This window comes from Mugil cephalus, chromosome 5 (assembly GCF_022458985.1).
Source record: "Mugil cephalus isolate CIBA_MC_2020 chromosome 5, CIBA_Mcephalus_1.1, whole genome shotgun sequence".
In the NCBI taxonomy this organism is placed as follows: domain Eukaryota; kingdom Metazoa; phylum Chordata; class Actinopteri; order Mugiliformes; family Mugilidae; genus Mugil; species Mugil cephalus.
Window position 1 is genome coordinate 18,954,487 of NC_061774.1, and position 21,254 is coordinate 18,975,740.

Below are 21,254 nucleotides of genomic sequence, written 5' to 3' on the forward strand. Positions count from 1 at the left end.
TTATCCTTATTTTAAGGTAAAGATGACAATTTATTTTCTTGATTTTTCTAAACAAAATTATATCTTTGTGACACGGTTGACATTAAAGTACCTTTAAAGCTTTAGCCCTAGAATCGCTCCTGGTGGCCATAAGCAGATCTTTAATACTACTTTATGATGAGCAGGAAGTCCAACCCCTCTGGATATGTGCTTTTTTGTTCCGGTGATTCCCTTATAAGCGTGCAACAAGAGGGACGCCACATAACGCTGTGGCAGCAGCAGATATAAGGTGCAGTACTCGGCAGCTGCCACTAGATGTCAGGTCCTCAACAGTGGTTCAAATACGAGCATTGTGGCCGCTAGGTGGTAGCTCTGCACCAGGATTTCCTCCTCCCAGGTCGTCGAAACAACAAACCGAACTACGGAGCAAGCGGGGTGAGAGAACGTCCGAAACCGCCTCTGACCGCGACTTTTAAACTCTTTTTACACAATTGTAGCGGAATTCAGACGGAGGCTGTGTAAGAATAGTAAAAGTTGCGATTCTACCGGGACTACATTTCACAACAAGGTAAGTTAGCTGTAAAATGGCGGAGAGCTATCTGGAACTTAGTTGATTTGTATTTTGCTAGCCAGGCTAGCTGTAGAGGAGCCAGGAGCGCGGATGTCTGAACCAAGTCGCTTCGCTAGCTCGCGGTTCACAGCTACTTCGCTTGTTAGCAAGCTAACGAAATGGGTTTTTGCCACCGCGACGCAAAATATACGGTCTGCAACTGACTGGAACGTTTTATTGTTTCAATTGACTTAGTTGCACTTTATATATTTGTAAACAAAGTGTTTGTTGCTTATGCAATACGGCGCTGGAACTCCCGAGGCAAGATGGAGGACGCAAGGACGTGATGTTTTTTTAGGTAACGTTAGCATTAGCTGTTAGCGTAGCTCTCTAGTGAGAGTTATTTCCACCTTATTAGTCGTAGCAAATGTGTTATTACTTGCTTCATTGTCGGGCGAGCATCGTACACGGCCGATATAAAGACAGAAGGTAGTTAATGCCCGTGGTAACATTATCGAGTAGCGTCAGTGTACACAAGCTAATGCTAGCCTATGCTAGTACAGTAGGGCTTGCGTTGTTTTGTTATTATGGTGTAAGTATTACAGCGCCAGGAAACGCCGGCGTGTTCTCGAAATTTAATAAGAATTTAATGTAATAGTTTGTCGTTCTTCTTCTTCAGCCTATTTGAGTTTCTTTGCACTAAGTAGTGCATGCTCGCTTCATCAAATTTCTACTAGCTGACGCTGGGAAAAGACGCCAAACCCCTCGGTTAACTTAGCTAGTGGCGCTAGCACCACCAGCAGCACCGGTGTCAATTTTGACAGGAGCCGAGGGAGAGCGCAGCCATGTCGGCTTTGTTGGAGGGAACTGAGCCGGTAGTTCGTGGCAGAGTTATCCTACGGGAATCCCCGCTGTTGGGTTATACATTTTCAATTTATCTAAGATCTCACAGTATAGCATCGCGGTGTGAAGTTTATCGGATACACTGCCCGATTTGGCGCCACTTTTTCAGTCTACACCCAGTCCTACCCTCTCTATCAAAGAAATGGGCTCATTACCAGATTCATAAACATACAGTGTCTTAGTGCACTTATAGGGCTTATGTTGCGTGAGATAACATTAGGGTGTTACGAATGTATTGGAACACGTAAATAGATTATCGTCCGTCCATGATACATATTCTGTAAATGTGCAGCTTGGCATATATGTACCACAATTTGCCGGATAAATTGTTAGAACGAATGATCTTAATAACGTTACAACACTTTTGGATCAAATTAAAGTGTGCACGCTACTCGTACCTGCTGTTATAATTTAAAAATGACAGGGATGTGTATCGGCCTGGAAGAATCATCTTTTGCACTCGCGGTATATGACGGGGTGGAGTTTACGTTTTCCTTATTTAAGGCTGAACAATCGTCTGACGAGTGCTTTTATTCACTGGGTGCCAGAGAGACATTTGCATTTGCTGCTGACTTACACAGAGGGCACTGGTCCTTATTTGAAAAGTTACTTCTGCTTTTCACTTTGATGTATGTTCCACGAATTTACACATCACAACCATGCAATAGTTTCCCTGTGGCCTGCAGTATCTTGTTGTTGTTGATACTGCCTTTTGATTGGTTGACATGTGTATGGGGCGGATAGGGCAGTGCCATATTTGGCCATTGAGGAAGACACTCCAATCTTCCTGGCATGACGTTGTCTGTAAACCAAGGGGAGCTGGGAAAGGGAGGGAGCCAATGGCTACACAGTGAGCATGACAGGAGCGTTTGTGTCCGCCCCCTGTTACCATGTGAAACCTTTTTTTTTTCTCTCAAAGGCAGCAAAGAAACATTGCACACAACAGTGGCTGTGATTTTTTTTTTTGTTAATAAACATGCCCATGCCATGCTCATGTTTGTTTTGCAAAAATGTTTCTGCTGCTGTGTTCAAATATGTAATTAGCACTCATGCCATGTGTAGTTAACTAAATTATTCGACTGCATGTTCTAGGTCACATGCGACCTCTCCTGTCTCCTATTTTCTGAGGATCTCAAGCCACTTGTACGTTGAAGTTATCCAGAAGATGTTACAGAAATGATAGCAGCACCAGAAATACCATCAGAGTTCGCCTATACTCAGTAAGTACCTGCTTCCACTTTTTATTTTACTGTTGTAGGTAGTGGTTGATATGGATTTTCATTCGAGTCTCTGCTTGTGTGTACCAGGGACACAGATACACGATTCTCCTCAGACACAGACTTCTCTGAGGATCTCGATGGAAGGAGTGCAAATCCAACTAAAGGAAAGGTATGGAAAGCGTAAACGGCTCCTTACTCTGCATCAGCGTCTCGTTTAGAAAGCAGTGCTACATCTTTTATGCACTTGTTTTTTTTGTTTTTTTAAATTGAGACATGCATAAAGTTAACTTAATGTTCCTCACTATTTGTGTTTTAATAATATGTTTCTAGGGTGGAAAGAAGGGGAAGAAGGCAGCAGGGGAGAAGGGCAAAGGAGGGAAGGGAGCGGGCCGGTTAAATGGCCACCACCAGGAGAATGGCATGGAAAACATGATGCTGTTTGAGGTGGTGAAGCTGGGAAGGAGTGCAATGCAAGTAAGAACAACACGCTCTTTGAGATTTAAATTTTATTTTTTTTATGAATAAATATTAATTTCTCATTTTAAATTATGTCTGTTTCTGTCTGCCTTCAGTCTGTTGTCGATGACTGGATTGAGTCTTACAAACATGACAGAGATGTTGCACTACTAGATCTCATCAATTTCTTCATCCAGTGCTCAGGATGTAAAGGTATGCGTGTGTCTCTGTATCCCCCTTACTTCCTTATTGCCCTGTTATAAAATGTATTGTGGACAGTGTTTTAGTTTTGTCTGTTCCACAAAGCCCTCCCTCTGGTCCCACTGAGTATTTCTTCTTGACGTCTTTGTAAATTGTCTTCTGTGTTTATCAGGTGTGGTCAGTGGAGAAATGTTTCGCAACATGCAGAACTCTGAAATCATCCGACGAATGACAGAGGAATTTGATGAGGTAACTTACTTCATCAACGTAATTGTTACCACATTCACCCAAAGTCTCTATTTTTTCATTTTAGATTGAGTGACAAATTCAGAAATCTTTATTCACCAAGCACAGCAAATTTTGTGACTAATGGTAGTTGTATTTTGCAATTGTATTAAACGTTGTGTTCTTCCCTCTGTGTCTTCTATAGGACAGCGGCGATTACCCTCTAACCATAGCCGGGCCCCAGTGGAAGAAGTTCAAATCAAGCTTTTGTGAATTCATTTCTGTGCTAGTGCGCCAGTGTCAATACAGTATCATCTATGATGAGTACATGATGGACACAGTCATCTCCCTTCTCACCGGACTATCGGATTCGCAAGTCCGAGCCTTCAGACACACCTCAACACTGGCAGGTAAGAGTTGCGTGCCTATGAAGTACACTGAAACTCCATCAGGGAATTACAGTAACTTATGAGTAGTTGGTTGAGTAGGCAACTTAAAAGCAACTGACTCCCGGTACCCTTGTAATTGCACTACTAGCTTCAGTTTCAATGCCCTATAAGTAGCATTAAAGATTATTCAGGTAGTTTGAATTGTTTTAACTATGTAAACTGTTGTGGCATTTTAGTTTGTCAGCACATTTTATGATTTGTAGGGTGCTATCAAAAAACTTAAAACTCATTTAGGCTTCTAAGAGCAGGGCAGCATCTCTCTTTTTTGTTGGCTGGGGTTCTTATGTACACAAGGGCACTCAGGATTCATGTAAGCAGCAAATATGGATTTATTCACTAATGTAAAGCACCAGCGACATGCTGTGGGTGCAGATTATATGCTCTACAATAACCTGAGGTATGCAGAACACACAACCAGTATTGTTTCTGAAGTAGCGTAGTATACTGACAAAGAATAATCCTTGTGTCACCATAAAATAATTGCTCTGTGCATTGTCCACTGTCTTGGAATGAATGTAGGTTGTTAACTGCAAGTTTTAGCAGTAATGTGCTTTTATTGTGTTTATGTCTTGGTGTCACAGGTGGTCTTGGGCAGGTTAGAGTGTTTCAGTTGTGCACAGTTGTCTTAAATATTTCCCTCTTAAATTATGACTGTTCATATTCATATACTTTGTGTATTTGATTTGGTTTCCAGCATGATTGAATTCAGGGTCTTATTAGTAGGAGATGTTTTACTAAATACAAATGGTCTTAAATGGGTAGGAGACTTAGTATTTGTTTTTAAGAGTGCATCTCACCCAGAGGTGGCTTTATGTTGCTTATCATTGGCAACATGCACAAATACAAAGTGTTAACATGCATATTTGGTGATTTAAGCTTGTTAAAAGTTTTGTGAATTCTCTTGTTGACGTTATTGTATATTTGACAGCAATGAAGCTGATGACAGCCCTGGTGAATGTAGCTCTAAACCTGAGCATCAACATGGATAACACACAGCGCCAGTACGAGGCAGAGAGGAATAAAATGGTGGCTAAAAGGGCAAACGACAGGCTGGAGCTGCTCCTGCAAAAACGCAAAGAGGTGAGCACTAAATCTGCTTTCTTTGTTTTGAAATGCAGCTTGCCTAAGCACATTCCTTTCGCATTTACATACATTTACACACCGGATGCTTCAAATTCTAATGAAAATCTCCTGCCTCATGCAGGTAATGTCCGATGAGGTTCATTAGCCAGTGTGGCAGGCACCAAACTTTTTGTTGAACATTGACAGAGAACTGCCTCCCACTGTGAAATGCTTGTATTGTAACCTGTTTATAAAACAAACCCATTGCTTGAAAAGTCCTTCCATGGTTTTGACTAGTCAGAGATTCACAAAATACACTTTTTCATATTGCCAGTGAAGTGTATATTGAAGTGCAACAGTAACTGGTTGTGCCGAATTGCACAACGTAAGAAACCTGATGTTCTTTTTCAGTTTTTTCCCCTCATGTCACCATATGAATTAAAAATCACACAATAGCCTTGTAATCCTTGCTGACCAATCACTTGTGAATGATTGCATCTTGTGACCATATTTTTTTTCTGTTTTTAATGAATAGCAATTGTAACACCCAGTAGGTGGTGGACCCACGGTGCCAAGAACTATGCAGCTAGCCATGTCAGTTTATTAGGTTATATAACGGAGGGTCCCACCGGGCATCCATCTGTTTGTTCACAGTCCAGCCACATCACTGCATGGTGGCATAGTTGGCTGTCACATATGTCTCATTATGTTAACAATGCCTCATGGTCATCTCTCACTAGAGCAGTCATGTCAGTTAGGGAGCATGTTTGACCAATGAATTCCTATCCAGTGCTCATGTGTCTTACTCTTCTTTACAATTCAGCTTCAAGAAAATCAGGACGAGATTGAAAACATGATGAATGCAATATTCAAAGGAGTGTTTGTTCATCGATATCGGTAAAGTTTTACACACATGACATCTAATATCAAAAAAACGAGTATTGATTCTGATAACAGCGCCCCGTCTTGTACTTGTTAAACAAATACTGATGTTTTGTTTCAACAGTGATTCGATAGCAGAAATCAGGGCGATCTGTATAGAAGAGATTGGAGTGTGGATGAAACTCTATAGCGATGCCTTCCTCAACGACAGCTATCTGAAATATGTGGGATGGACAATGCATGATAAGGTGGGCTATACTGCGCTTTCTTTAGTTCCTCTTCTACTTCCTTTAAAGCCTTGGTAGGCTTTCATCTGCATAGACTTTTAATCAGACCAAATAAGCAAAAAAAACACATCTGGGTGGGTGGCTGCTAAAGGTGCAATCAGTGACTAATTTGTTTACATTGGTGTGGGCAACAAACTTAAAGAACTATAACTCTAAACTTGTTGATTGACAGGCTCCATCTAGAAAATAGAAAGGATGTTTTTGTCTGGTTAAATTCTTCTTGCTTATGTTTGTGAAATATCATAGATCCTGGTTGCTTTTGCTGTCTGGCATAACCAGTAACGCTTTCTAACTCCATTCCAGCAAGGGGAGGTACGTCTGAAGTGTCTGACAGCTCTGCAGGGCCTCTACTACAACAGAGAACTCAACGCAAGACTGGAACTCTTCACCAGTCGGTTTAAGGTCAGCACCACCTGCTGGACAACTTGAGCACAACTTTATTTCTTTCCACAGATTCACATATATTTACTGCCCTGTCAGAATTCAATTTACTGATTACTCTGTACCGGACTCACTTAACTTTGCCATCTTCCTCTTTGTTCAGGACCGTATTGTCTCCATGACTCTTGACAAAGAGTATGACGTTGCAGTACAGGCAATCAAACTCCTCACTCTAGTCTTGAAGTAAGTGACGTTTTTGATAATATCTGATGTCATGTGCCACTTATCATTGGAACACAGTGTCCATCAAGGACAAGCCCTTTCACACAGTTTTTATGTGTTACATCAAGTACATTTGCTACTGGCAACCACTTTGTAACTTTTTTCTTTCTTTTTTTTTTTGTCTCTGCAGTAGTACGGATGAGGTGTTGACCCCCGAGGACTGTGAGAGTGTGTATCACTTGGTTTACTCAGCACACAGGCCGGTTGCAATTGCAGCGGGAGAATTTCTCTTCAAGAAGTATGTCAGACACAAATTAGTTCCTTCTTGCAACCATTTTGTTGGAATATTCATAAATGTAGTGGGTCAAGTTGCTCAATGACTGGTTTTTTCTCAGTGTAGAGAAGAAGTCCTTTGTTAGCAGTAGGCTGAATGTAGGGGTGTGTATTGTTTGATAACCAACTAATGGTAAACATTCTCGTAGGTTGTTCAGCCAGCGGGAACCAGAGGAGGAAGGCGCCCCTAAAAGGAGAGGCAGACAAAGCCCCAATGCCAACCTTATTAAGACCACTGTCTTTTTCTTCCTTGAGAGTGAGGTAATATATTATATTACATACTCTATTCTCACATCCAGGCAACGTGTCTTTCGTCATTTTCAGTAGTGTATAGAAGTAAATTAACGAGCCACATGTGTCAACCCCTGTCTTCTTAGCTCCATGAGCATGCAGCTTACCTCGTGGACTCACTCTGGGAATGTGGTGCAGAGCTACTGAAAGACTGGGAGTGTATGATTAGCTTACTGCTAGATGACCCATTGCCAGGAGAGGAAGGTATGGCACTGGCTTCATGCAAGCCTGCGTACTGGTATGTAATTCAGTTGTCATGCAGATTATCCTAATTGTTTTTTTTTTTTTGTTTGTTTTTGTAGCTCTTACAGACAGACAAGAGACAGCCTTGATTGAAATCATGCTGTGCACTGTACGGCAGGCTGCTGAATGCCATCCACCTGTTGGAAGGGGAACTGGCAAGAGGGTAAGAGTAACAGACACACCTTGAACAGTAAACCAGCATTGGTTAAACAACAAGTGTGTTTATGACATTGGTTTAATGAAGACATCCTTGCATTTTTAAATGCCACATCCAGCCATTGCAGAGACTATTTTGCTTTTCATAAGTACATGATTTATTAACAAAGGTGCTGAAATGTTAATAGTGTTGTATTGATGTGTTGCTGCCTTGTAATTAATACAAATGTTTTAGTTGTAATTGATCTTAAACAGAACTTATTGTTGTTCTTAAATGTATAATCATTTCTGCTGGGTTATGTAACACATAAGGTTCAAAAGGCTTGTTCTGAGTTTTACTTTATTCTTTAAATTATTTAGGAAATGTAATAGGTGGAAACTGCCTCAGGCAACTAGACTAAAGAAACTAGATAATTGTGGTAGCAAGATAAAAAAAATGGTTGTGGTTACCCCAAGTGGTGTAGTTGAATAGTAAACTTTTGAGAAGCTTAACATCTAGATGTCTTGCAGGCTTGAATGCAAACTAGTTGTGTGGGCAGCCATCTGATATGCATGTATGTTGTGATCAGGTTATGACTGCTAAAGAGAAGAAAACCCAACTGGATGATAGAACCAGAATGACAGAGCTTTTTGCTGTGGCTTTGCCCCCTCTACTGGCCAAGGTATGTAAACATCCACTCTTCTTCTATCAAGATCTTTCTTAATGGCTTTAGTCACAATAAAATCTAATTGCTTCTTATGTTTTGTTTTGTTTTTCCACAGTATGCTGTGGATGCAGAGAAGGTGACTAACTTGTTGCAACTGCCTCAGTTCTTTGACCTGGAAATTTATACTACAGGACGTCTGGAGAAGGTAAGACAGTGTGGCAACGCGAATTAGATCAGGACAAACTGGTCTAGTGTATTAAATCTAATAACTGTTTGTGATGCTCATTGCCTTTTATCACACATTGCTTTCATCTATTCACTCTCTCTCTCTCCACTACAGCACCTGGATGCTCTGCTGCGTCAGATCCGAGAAATTGTGGAGAAGCACACAGACACTGAGGTTTTGGAGTCCTGCTCCAAGACCTACCATGCCCTCTGCAATGAGGAGTTCACAATCTTTAACAGGGTAGACATCGCCCGCTCTCAGCTGCTGGATGAGCTGGTGGACAAGTTCAACAGGCTACTGGAGGATTTTCTACAAGAGGTAGGAGTGAGATGTGCACAAAACATGCTATTTATTGTCCTTTTGGTCTAGTGAGCTGCAAAAGCTCCTGTTTGATCACAGTCTCATTCGAACACTAGTCTATAGCCACTTAATAATCTCTTAAATTAAATTAAAATAAATTAACAGCAAATGAATGAAACATTGTCTTAACAATAAGCTTCTCTTTATCTGTTATTGTTACACTGCAGAACTGCTCAGTCTCTAGCAGTAGATATTTTGTTTTGTATCAACCATTAAATTGGCTATATTCGTATCTAAATTCAGTGTTTCCCAAACAATGTTAATACAATGGAGGCCCGTCAGGGTCTAATTTACTCCACTATGGCCTCATAAGGTATTGGAAATATATTTCTACATCTCAAACTATGTTGTGCTTGTGTTGTGTTCTTATTGCTCCCAAAAGCATCTCTCCACATTTGTTCGTATCCCCCCCCAACACCCTGTCAAAGTGTACTTGACGAAGATTTTCCACTTTTTATGGAGCACCTGAAAACTTTAGTCTTTATCGGATGAGTTAAACCCCGTGATCCATAAAATCACACCTGAACAATTCCTCTTTCCAGGGTGAAGATGCGGATGAAGATGATGCTTATCAGGTTTTGTCAACTCTAAAGAGGATCACAGCATTTCACAAGTACGAAATTCCACATTCACGTCTTCGTGGCTTCACCTGCGCCTTTTCCAGTTACAGCAATGACGTGCAATTTGTCTGAAACTGATAAGACATTATCGTTTCTGTTGCAGTGCACATGACCTGTCAGGGTGGGATCTCTTTACCAGCAACTTCAAGCTGCTCAACACAGGCATAGAGAATGGAGACATGCCTGAGCAGGTGAATAAATGCACACCACGTTATGACTCACAGGCTGAGAATATGAGCAATATAATCGCATATCAACCCATACGTTCTTTTCTTCCCACGAGCAGATAGTCATCCATTCACTGCAGTGTACCCACTACGTGATCCTGTGGCACCTGGCGAAGTCATCTGAGGGCAGCTCGAGAAAGGTGAGGCCGCAGCTGTCTTCATCATCTCTTTTTCTGCAACATTTCAACAGATTTGGATCAGTGGAAGTGTGATGCCAAAACAATTCTTGACTTTCAGGATGATATGGTGACCCTGAGGAAGCAGATGAGGGCATTCTGTATGATGTGTCAGCGCTACCTCACAAATGTCAACACAGCCGTCAAAGAACAGGTGACGCCGAAGGGAATACGGCCATGTGTCCATGTGTAGCAATAGTAATAAAATCTGCTGCAAAGTAAATCAAGAGATAACGAGTGAAACAGGGTGGCGTGGATGCCATTCGTTGCAGCTGCTGTCGATATTTTTGGCTTCAAATTGCTTTTAAGAAGAGCGGTGCTGTATGAGCTACTTCAGTGCATACCATGTGTTTCTGTGTGTGCCTTGTTTTTATGCGATAAAACAAAATCACTTTGATCCGATTTGGTAATGAAGCCACCTGCAACTTCTAATATAAGAAGTAGGTTTTGCATTAGTCTAAATCCACTCCACTTATATACAGATGTCTATTTAGGATGAAGTCATTTGCATAACATGCACAGTTTTTAACAGTTTGCTCTCTTTCCTTTTCTCCCACAGGCATTCACCATCCTGTGTGATCTTCTGCTCATCTTCAGCCACCAGATGGTGTCGGGGGGCAGGGAACACCTGGAGCCTCTGGTTTATTCGCCGGAGGACTCGCTGCAGTCTGAACTGCTCTCCTTCATACTGAACCATGTATTCATTGACCAGGATGATGACACAAATAGCACAGGTATAAATGCTAATAATACAAACCTAGTGCATCTCTAATGGTCACGGTAAGCAAGTAAATGAATAGATTTTCACATCTTTTTTTTCTTATAATCTCAGATGGGCAACAGGATGATGAGGCAGTAAAGATTGAAGCTCTGCACAAGAGAAGAAACCTCCTTGCTGCCTACTGTAAACTCATCATCTACTGTGTGGTAGAAATGAAGACAGGAGCAGACATCTTCAAACAGTACATGCGGGTAAGAAAAACAAAAAAATGTAAATTACAGCCATTTGTTTTAGCCATATACTGTTTCAGGAATGTACTGTTTTATTATTAAAAATGCAAATCAGCATATAGTCGTGTACACAGAAATTCATTGTGGCAAACTCCTGTTTTATTTATTTTTTTCAACAGTATTACAATGATTATGGTGACATCATCAAGGAAACTATGAGTAAGACACGGCAAATTGATAAGATACAATGTGCCAAGACACTCATCCTCAGTCTGCAGCAGGTCGGTGCACACACTCTGCCTTACTCACTCATTAATTCATTCAGTATTGTTTAGGATATTGTTTTTCTAATTTCCGTGTCTCTCCTTCTCTAGCTGTTTAATGAAATGCTGTCTGAACTGGGCCACGGGTTTGATCGCTCCTCCTCTGCGTTCTGTGGAATCAAAGAGTTGGCCCGTCGCTTTTCTCTAACCTTCGGTCTCGACCAAGTCAAAACCAGAGATGCCATAGCTATGCTGCACAAGTAAGGCTTTATTATGCTCTCGTGGTTCTCACTGCTCTTCTTACACTGTTATCCTTGTGTTTGGGAACCTGTCATGTTAAGACAAATTACTCCTTCAATACTTTATTTACTTTTGCCTTGTTGCCTTTTCTGTAGAGATTTGAGTGACTTAAGTGATGAAATGTTGTAGTTTAGTTTATTCCCATTCCCTCAAAGTATTTTAGACCAAAATCAAAAAAAAAATATATATATATCAACAAAACTGCTCTTTTGCATTAGCAGTGTGTGGTGTAAGTAACATATGCACTAATACAAAGTGTTACTTGTGCTCTTATACGAATAAAAAATAAGGTCAAAAGCACACTTCTGCTCTCTCGTGGTTTTCCCTACTAGCTCCTCTATGCCGTGTCAAAAAAGTAAAGGGAAATGTATTATTTATCACACATTCCTCATCATCACAGCTTTGTATTTTTCGTGTGAAAAATTGGACTAAAATCACACGCACAGTGAAACCAGATAAAGTACTGTACAAATGTTGGTCTGGTTATGCCCTATGCTCGTGTGACATATGGGCGAACTGCGTAATGGTACGTAGTTTTACAACAGGCTTTCGAATTTGAAAAGTACACTAACCACAGGAAACCTGAGGGTTCCTTTAAGGCATGTTTCCCGCAAGCATTATCTGTGTCCATACTACTTTGGAAGTCAGTCCTGGTTCAATAGGAAACTTACATAGATGTGATGGTTGAAGCTGTATGATCCTGTATTGCACATGTGGAAATGGTCTAGAATGTGCTGAGAAGCAAGAGATGCCACTAAAACAGAGAACACCCTTTAACTATCTCACAAAATATTTGGATGTCATTCGTTGCAGCTGCGGTGGATATTTTTGGCTTGAAATTGCTTTTTAGAAGATGACTTCAGTGCATACGCTCTTTGCCTTATTTACATGTGATGAATAAAATAATTTTGATGCAATTTGGTGATTAAGCCACCTGCGACTTAGTTCTAATGTAAGAAGTAAGAATTGCATTACACTCCAGTTATCTGCAAACTCGTAACCTTGCGCGTGATGGTTGAAGCTGTGTGAGCCTGCATTGCACATACATTGAAAATGATGCTACAGGATACATGTTGTGTCCAGACGTTAACTGTTTGAAATGTTTCTATGGACAGAGAAAATTAAATTAATTTAAATGATCAAATGTGCAGATCACACACTAGTAATGAGAAGTATTGTTGTAAATCTTCAAATCTTTCATTATAAACAATTCGGGGGGGAAAAAAAAATTGGTTACAATAAGATAGGAACTGTGCCCCAGTTAGAATAAATCTTTCCTAAAAACGTACAACGGACATTTTGTTCCTAATCTCTACTAATGGTGTCTTCTTGTTCCCCTCTGTCTCTGCGTATCTCTCAGGGATGGTATCGAGTTTGCATTTAAGGACCCTAGTCCCCAGGGAGAAGGAGGCCCTCCCCTCAATCTGGCTTTCTTGGACATCCTCAGCGAGTTCTCCTCCAAGCTTATGAGACAAGACAAGAGGACTGTGTAAGTGCATTTTTTTGTTTTTTGTCTACTGAGCGTTCTGGTGGGAAGCTTCAGTGACTCAGTGCAACAGGTGTTTGTGACAACTGGTGCAACTGGTGTCTCTGCTTTGTGCGTCTGTGTGTGAGAGGCTTTTTTTTTTAATTTTTTTTTTTATGCTTCAGCTGGAATGTGCACCTGGTTTCATGTGTAAAGTTTGTCCTCGGGAAGCATGAGTTTATTCATCTTTATCCCTGCGACCTCCCTCTCCTTCCCAGCCACATGTACCTGGAGCGCTTCATGACGTTCCAGATGGCCCTGCAGCGGGAGGACTGCTGGCTTCCCCTGATTTCCTACAGGAACTCCCTGCAGGCTGGTGGTGATGATGATACCATGTCTGTGATGAGTGGCTACTCAAGCAGAGGTTCTTCCATTCGGTCCAAGAAGATTAAGCCTCCTACTGCTACAGCTGGAACCTCAGCAGCCAAGAGGAAACTGCCAGAAGGTATCACACACTCAAGAGTTAAAAAAATAAATAAATAGTAAAGGGGTATTCTTAGTTTACTCACATTCCAGCAAAAATGCATTTGCTTCATTTTAGTTTAAAAGCTTTGAAAGAGGCCATCAGGAATTTTCTTCTTTATATAAAGCTTAAATAGTTCGTACTATTTAAATTTTGACAGTGCCGCAATGTGTGGCATTGTAGGGATGTTACAAAAACCCATCTGGAGCCCAGATTAACCCAGATGTGTTCCAACCAGAATGGCTCAGCCAGTCGAGCTGATAGGTGAGGAGATTAAGAAGCAGATGGTAGGAAAGAGTCGTACTACTCCACGGCGACTGTACAAGCTGTGTGTTTTCTACAGATCTCTTCACGACCAAGGATGTCTCTAGAATATCAAAGATGAAAATCTAACCTTTACAACACTGCCTGCATTTTATTCTACTTTCTTTATTTTTTTTCCACTAATACTGCCCCGACATCTCTTTAGAGGTCATTAAAAAGAGCTGTCTATGAGAAAAGCCCTACGTTTGCTCGCAGTTATCTTTTGAAGCTCAACTCTGATCATCATTAAGGGCTGGAGGAAGAAAATTGCTCACGGGGGCAAAACGTATAACAAAGATGAGCGTTTGCAGGTGTGTTGCCAGGTTGCATACTAACACATGGCCCTTACCTTCCAGAGGAGAGCAGCAGCGGCGAGGTGTGGCAGCAGAGCATGCAGACACCAGTCATGTTGCCTTCCCCCCACCTCACTTCCACCGCCATGCGAGACCCTAAGCGGGGTCGTGATGACAGCTACATGGGGGTCTACCCCCTCCCTCACGACCAGCAACAGACCCATCAACATCCGCAGCACCATCAACAGACGCCTCAGCACCACCAGACACCCATAGATTACAAGTACGTGTCAGTGTTGGTTTTCTTAAGTATTGCACGATTCAACACGATGCTCATTATAAGGCACAGAGTAAAGAACAACAAACAACTCTGTATTTAAAGGATTGGAGGGAAAAATGCAGTGATATAAAACAAATGTTTGTAATTTGTTAGGATCTGTGACAGATCAGCGTGAAATTATGCAGTCAGTATTTTGTCTTGCGTTTATGTAAATCGGTTCCCCTGAATGCAGAGTAATGAGTATTTAAATGTAAAACCCCGACGGTGCACACTATCAAACATTTATGTCCTTGAATGTCACTTGCTTTCACACTGCAGGCTTTTGCTGCTGCTGCTGCCTCCGTTCATTTAAGTGTAAACATTGCCTCTCACTGCTGCCAGATTTTATGATGGTTGAATTTAAGAAACCACAGAAACAGGAACCAGAAAATGACACTAGAGCAGACTTTGTAGTATTATTATTATTTTTTTAATCATGTGACTTCACTGCATTAGATCAGTGGAGAGAAACCATGTGTGAGCAACATCAGAGTGTGGTTATTTAGGCTGACAATGAACTACCTTTTTCACATTAGATTGCAGAACTTGTTAGTTGTGTCATAGTATTAAAATTCTTCCTTTAAGCACTGATAACTTTTTTTCCTCCTTGTGGTCTAGTCTGTTTGTGGTGAGATTATACGAGCTTTATAGTGAGTAACGGCAGTATGTAGAGCCCAGGCTCTTTGAACTGGAGATAGTCTAAAACCACGGCAGTTTGAATTGAATACACCGTCCTGCTTCCAATGGAAAGTACAGTGTTGCCAGCAGCTGCAGTGGCAACCGCTCACGAAAAGCACCTCAAAGCACTCATAAACCCTTCAACGTTTGCTTTTCTCTTGCCCTTTTGCTTTGTTGACCCAGCATTTTCAAAAAGTGTTAATGGCCATTGAATTTAAATTAACTGTCTGTTATTTCAGTGCATCCTAAGGCCTCACGCCATCGGCTTTTTTTATAAATACAGTATATCTAGGCTCATGTCCAGGTCATCATTCAGTCCGGTGGATCACACATTCTCTAAGAATGGGACCCGACTGGAGTGAGCCAGAACGCATTAGGATGAGGTTCAGTGTAATTTCCCATTTGCATGCTATTAATTTTGAGGGCAAATGGTAGCAAAATGCTTGTACTTAACATCTTGCCAAGTGTTGGCCCTACTGGGACAGTGACTGACTAGTTTATTTATCCACCCCGACTTTTCATAGGCACCAGGCCAGAGGGCAATTTATTTTTATCTGGCTTCCTTATGTTAACTGTGTTTAGAACGCCAGACACATGTGGATTAAAAGCGTGACTAATTAATGCTCTTTGGTGCGTTTAGTCCGCAGGTGACGTGGATGCTGGCTCAGAGACAGCAAGAAGAGGCACGCCAGCAGCAAGAAAGAGCCATGAACTATGCCAAGCTCAGGACCAATCTGCAGCATGCTATGTAAGACACCTGCACACGGACGTACGTGCGTCACGTGTATAAAATCGCGAAAACTAATCGTGAAATGGTTTGTTTAGCAGTCGTCGCGGCACTGGGCTTATGGAGGAGGATGAGGAGCCAATTGTGGAGGACGTGATGATGTCATCTGAAGGCCGTATGGATGACCTCAACGAAGGCATGGACTTTGACACCATGGACATTGATCTGGTGAGATGCACGTCGCTTTGCTTTCACCAAGTTATGCTGAACTAAAGAGATCCGATGGTGTGCGGGGACGTCTTGTCCAGCTTTTTGAAATTAGACCATTTGTCAGCAAAAGGTCACGTACCGCTCACAAATTGATTCTTGAATATTTTGATGTAAAACAGATGCTGTACTCTAGTCTCTATCTTGCTTTTGTTTACCACTTCCAAAACATATTTGCATTCTCATCCCCTTCAGTCCCGTCTTCAGCTTCCCTTGCCCAGATCAGTTAAATTAGAAACCATCAGTTTTCAACACCAAGCAGAGTTGGCATTGACGTTAGTGGCTGTCATTTTAATCAATGTGAGCTCTGACCATAAAACAACAAGATCTGATTAAATCCCTGAAAGAGCAAAATCAACACTTTTATTTCTGTCCTCATTTTGAGGCAGACGGTCAATGGCTCCATCTTGGTTGTAAAGCTTAACAAAAACATGAGCTGCCTCACGCAGCCAGCGTGATGGAGATTGGGCAGTGAGAGCACATTTAATTTGAAGTGATTTTTTATTTGCACCATCTGTTTTTTAAAATATATTTTAGGCAATGATGCTGGCAAATCGCGAGACCAGTGATCAAGTAATTAGTTGTCAGAAATCCCTGGAGACGAATCAGCACTTGTCACCGAGCATCGTCGGCCAGATCCCACACAGTGTCTGCCTACTTAATATCCACCACATTTGACAGACTGCTTTCACAGTTTTATTATTCACTTTGATTTTAATTAGCCTTAAAAAACCCTAAAAGCTAATAATATATTCATTTTTTTAAATTCATACACTGCTTACTTTTCTAAGAAGAGCTTTGTTTAGCATTAATCTGTATAAAACGAGTAATCTGTTTTGACATGTACCTTACAGCATAGAAATGGAGAAAATGGGTGGGGGGGGGGTTCTTGCATCAAAGGAAGTCAACGTGAATTTTGGCTTTAAAAAGCTGAGACGTGTACTCTGTCGACAGCGCCTTGCAACTGTTGGTACAACATGAGGCAACATGACATATTTATTTGGCCATTCACGCCAGCGCCAAAGAACCGTGTATGATGAGTGTAAAGCCTGAAGAAAATTGCATCCGAGACAAATGTCTATTTTGGATCCTCGCACTAGAGCTGGACTCCATGAGACGGGCTCCAAATGTCACACTGAATCAGCCAGAAAATAATACAGCTGCCCCAGTCAATTAAATGCACCGACTATTTGCTGAAATTGTTCATTTTTAGCCTTGGGGGGAGAAAAAAAAAAACTGATATCTCAATGGTTTCGTTGTACGGGGAAAAGTTGTTGAGTGAAGTTCCTGGAGTATCTCATATAAATGTGTTGTTTTTGTCTTGCAGCCGCCTTCTAAGAACCGTCGTGAGAGATCTGAGCTCAAGCCGGACTACTTTGACCCTGCTTCTATCATGGATGAATCGGTAAGGAGCATTTCTATTATACTAAGACTATTAAGACTACGCTGATGCTCCTAATTCAGTTACATGCTGCTTTTACATGTAGTCCAAGAACCAAACAGTGTTTTCATAATATACCACGGCTTGTGATGTATTTGCTGTAAAATTAGATCTACCGCTCAACAGTTGTGGAATTGTTCGGCAGTAAATCAAAAAGCGCTGGCTCGAGACCAGTCGCATTACATGGATCACTTGCTAGTATGTTGTGTTTGGGCACTTGGTGAGGCCGTGCAAAACATTTAGACAAGTACAGCTGACCAGCCCGAGGCCAAGTGCAACATTTCTTTTTGGTCGCAGAGCAACCATTAATGCTTGGGTAAACAATTTTATTTCAGTCAGTATGGCCAGCTTTAAATTCCTGCTACATCATGTCACAACCTTAAGGAAACCCCCCTGGATTCTTGCCTCAGGGTTTTGTTCCTCAACTTGCCTTTTTAAAAAGTAGGATTCACTGGAGTACTGTGTGAATGTTTTGTCAACTTTAAATCATTTTTGATCACAAAAGAAATAACCCATAATCAAAACATGGAGCAGCTTTCTCCTAGCGCTAAGCTCAGCATCCTGTTTCATCGTAGGCTTCCGAGCAGAGAAATGACATGCAACATGTTTCTTCAGCGTTTGCCACTTGAAACAAGCCACCACACCACAGCTCCACACAAGCCCGCCTCACATCCAGATTTCCCACAGTAAATTACTTGTCCCACAGTGCTATAATGTGGTGGCGGTATATGACATTATGTAGTGAGATTAGAGACAGACTGTGAAGTGTATTCAGTGTGGTGTGAATTTGGCAGCTATTACGCTACCTTTTTTTGCGAATTGTAATTTCCATTTTCAGTTCCGACAACCAGAATAAAAACAGTTGGGTTGTATATTAATCTTCGGTGTAGATTACTTTGTTCAGTTTCGTTGTAGCTAAATATGAGCCTGAGTAGATATGCTGTATTTAATAATAATAATGATAATATAAGAATTCATATTCCAGTATCTGACTTCATATTCCAATTTAATATTTTGTTTCTTTCCTCCAGGTCCTCGGAGTGTCCATGTTTTAAGCTAATATCCAGATGATTTTGACGCTGGGATAACAGAAGAGGCGCTTTGTATTTAAAGAGAATTTTAGATGCGAAAACAGAAGTGGTTTCTGTAAGAAAAAGCAAAAATAAAACAAAAAAAATATGATTCTGGCTTGTACTCCACGTGGACCAATGACAACCCACACTCAGTGTTGCTTGCTCAGAGAGAACTTTGTTTCAAATATTTACTTTTATAATCTTGGGTAAGCTCTTCCTGTTCAGAAATAGTGCAACAGGCCACTTCCAAACCTATTAGAAATGAGACGTGTCTGAAGAAAAATCAATAATAGCTTCTCTTTTTTTTTTTTTTTTCTTTTTTAAAACGGGGATGAATTGGTGTGTTTAACTTAAGAAACTTTTTTTTTTTTTGTTTATGTCTAACCCTTTTTACAATTGTAGTAAGTTACCAGGTGTGAAGTAGTAATTTATAAACGGACTATAGTAGCTTGCTTGTACTGTGTTAGCCAAGTGGATGGAGGTCTTTATGTTTCTGTGCCCTCTTTTTTTTTCTTTTTTTTTTTTCTCTCTCCCCTCCTTCCCTCTGTCTCTTAAGTTTCTTCTCCCTGTTGTGGGGCCTGAGTGGAGGTCCTGATAACCACTGGTGGTTAAGTTGGTGATATGTCACGTAGAATCATTCAAGATCCCTTTATGCTGTGAAGATTCCTAGAGTCCACTGAACGCACCACACTGTTCAGCAGTGAGTCCTAGAGCTTACCCCAAGATTTGGATCACTCCCTAAACTGTCATCTACTAGAAATATGTCCCAGCCCACAATGAGTTTTATCCCAGCAGTGCCACTGTGTGGGCTCTGGAAGATAGCAGCTCGGTCAATGAAACCCCCCCCCCCCACGCTTTTCTTTTCAAATCCAGCAGCATAATGTTGAAATGGGTATCTCTACATTTTAAATAAAAGTTATATATGAATCGGTGCTGATTTTATATATGTGCTTTTGGTTTTTCTTATTTTCAACTTTTCAACCAGTCACAAAGTTTGAGAAACGTGTAAGTAAAACTTAAAAAAAAAAAAACAAAAAAAAAAAAGAAAGCATGTGAAGCCATGCATCAAGGAAGATTTTTAAATTTGTATTTTTATGTTTTTTTGTTTATTTTTTTCTTTTTGTCTTGATAATGTCTTCGGGTTTCTACCTTTTTTCCTACATGTAAATTAGTTTGGATAAAACTAATGAAAAGACTTGTGAAATTCAGCTTTAAGGTTTTCTCAACATGAAAGGTCCTGTCACAAAAATACTTATAGATACAACTGTAAGGTAGTCATTCAAACAATACTGAAGATGAAAGTTATTCAGCAGCGCTGTGGCAGCTAGACAAAGCTTAGATTTTGACATATTTGTCATACACAAGTTTTAAGGAACTGTTTTGTCTACTGAGGTTTTTATTTTGTAGTCATTCCATGCTTAAGCCTTAAACATGCTCGTGGAGGTCACCTTTACTCACAGTAATCTTCCATGTCAGAGGATCAGTCATGTTTAGAGGTGGATAATTGGCTTCTTAGAACATGAAATATGAGGTGGTCAGATGTAATGTGATAAAGTAGATAAACAGCCTATATGTGTTTTGCCTAATTATTTTATGTAAGTAAAAAAAACAAAAAAAAAAAACCAGAAAATTCTTTTAAGGAAAACGTACTGTTTATTGTTTGTTACTTACCACTACATCGGTATAAATTCTTATTAGATCATGTGTATATATACAAATTTAATTTCTTTTCTTCCTTTTTGGCCATTTCTGTGTTTTACTTTTTTGTTTTTTCTGCACTCTTGCCTACACTCTGAGTTGTTGTCTATTATCCCATCCTCTTTCAGTCACTCTGTTTTCTGATTTGTACTTGTCTGGAGACAGTAACTTTTGAATAAAAATCAACACATTTCATCTGTGGTACTTTTTACTTTTGACCCAACAACATTTTGAAACTAAAAGGACTCTCAATACTCTAATTATGATCAACTAGACTGCACGCGATGTCTGTTAAAGGTGACACGTGTTGTACTTGTGTTATTCCCGTCCAGGCCACGTGGGGGCAGTGTAGTCCAAGACGGTGGCATTGTTCCGACTGTACGTGGTGTCAGCCTTTTGTAATCTATGTATCCTTTTAACTTCGCTGAAAAGCCCATGAATATGTATTCTCAGTGTATCTCAAAGCACATATATCTGTATGTGACGGGTCTCGCGTTTGTGTTTACTATCAAAAGAGCCCATTTCACCGAGAGTAATGCTGTGTGGAGACAAAGGCCGCCACAGTTGCTGTAATGATAAAAGTGAGGACACGAGGTAGCAGAAGAAAGGATGAAAGCGACGCAGACTTCTGTGTTAAGTGCATGGTTAATAAAGAGCTGCTCAGATCAATGCGGGCGAGAGCTCCCTTCATGTCCAGCTTGTAATACATGAGGAGGCTCATCTATCACTACGTCAGTGTGCTTGTCACACTCTGGCCGTCAGCATAATGTGCAGAAAAGCACTTTCCTCTGCAGCCCTCCTTTTTTTTTTCTTTTTTTTTTAATATATATAACCTCCTATCCCTGGAGTCCATGCAG

General features: G+C 40.8%; 1 protein-coding gene across 2 annotated transcripts; it reads left to right on the forward strand.

The window, feature by feature from the left end:
• Positions 1-262: 262 nt before the first annotated feature.
• stag2b (stromal antigen 2b) lies at positions 263-20,592 on the forward strand. Of its 2 annotated transcripts, none has more exons than XM_047584911.1 (34): positions 263-547; positions 2,525-2,652; positions 2,740-2,821; positions 2,983-3,126; positions 3,225-3,321; positions 3,482-3,558; positions 3,740-3,944; positions 4,912-5,063; positions 5,869-5,942; positions 6,052-6,175; positions 6,518-6,616; positions 6,759-6,838; positions 7,008-7,115; positions 7,300-7,411; positions 7,528-7,645; positions 7,744-7,847; positions 8,410-8,502; positions 8,603-8,692; positions 8,828-9,031; positions 9,616-9,686; positions 9,797-9,884; positions 9,980-10,060; positions 10,158-10,250; positions 10,656-10,830; positions 10,929-11,068; positions 11,227-11,328; positions 11,422-11,570; positions 12,971-13,099; positions 13,354-13,580; positions 14,258-14,477; positions 15,832-15,939; positions 16,020-16,146; positions 17,513-17,590; positions 18,658-20,592. In XM_047584911.1, the coding sequence occupies exons 2-34, from the start codon at positions 2,609-2,611 to the stop codon at positions 18,679-18,681; spliced, it is 3,819 nt and encodes a 1,272-aa protein (XP_047440867.1). In that variant the 5' UTR covers positions 263-547; positions 2,525-2,608; the 3' UTR covers positions 18,682-20,592. The 2 variants fall into 2 exon arrangements, with proteins under 2 accessions (XP_047440867.1, XP_047440866.1); XM_047584910.1 differs by having other exon boundaries at positions 264-547; positions 16,017-16,146.
• Positions 20,593-21,254: the final 662 nt, after the last annotated feature.

What these genes read in the sequence shown, in the direction of transcription:
- stag2b (XM_047584910.1), top strand. Translation starts at nt 2,609, where the DNA reads ATGATAGCAGCACCAGAAATACCATCAGAGTTCGCCTATACTCA. An exon ending in TCTTCACCAGTCGGTTTAAG is followed by an intron (nt 6,617 to 6,758) that starts GTCAGCACCACC and finishes CTCTTTGTTCAG; the next exon opens with GACCGTATTGTCTCCATGAC. An exon ending in ACACAGCCGTCAAAGAACAG is followed by an intron (nt 10,251 to 10,655) that starts GTGACGCCGAAG and finishes TTTCTCCCACAG; the next exon opens with GCATTCACCATCCTGTGTGA.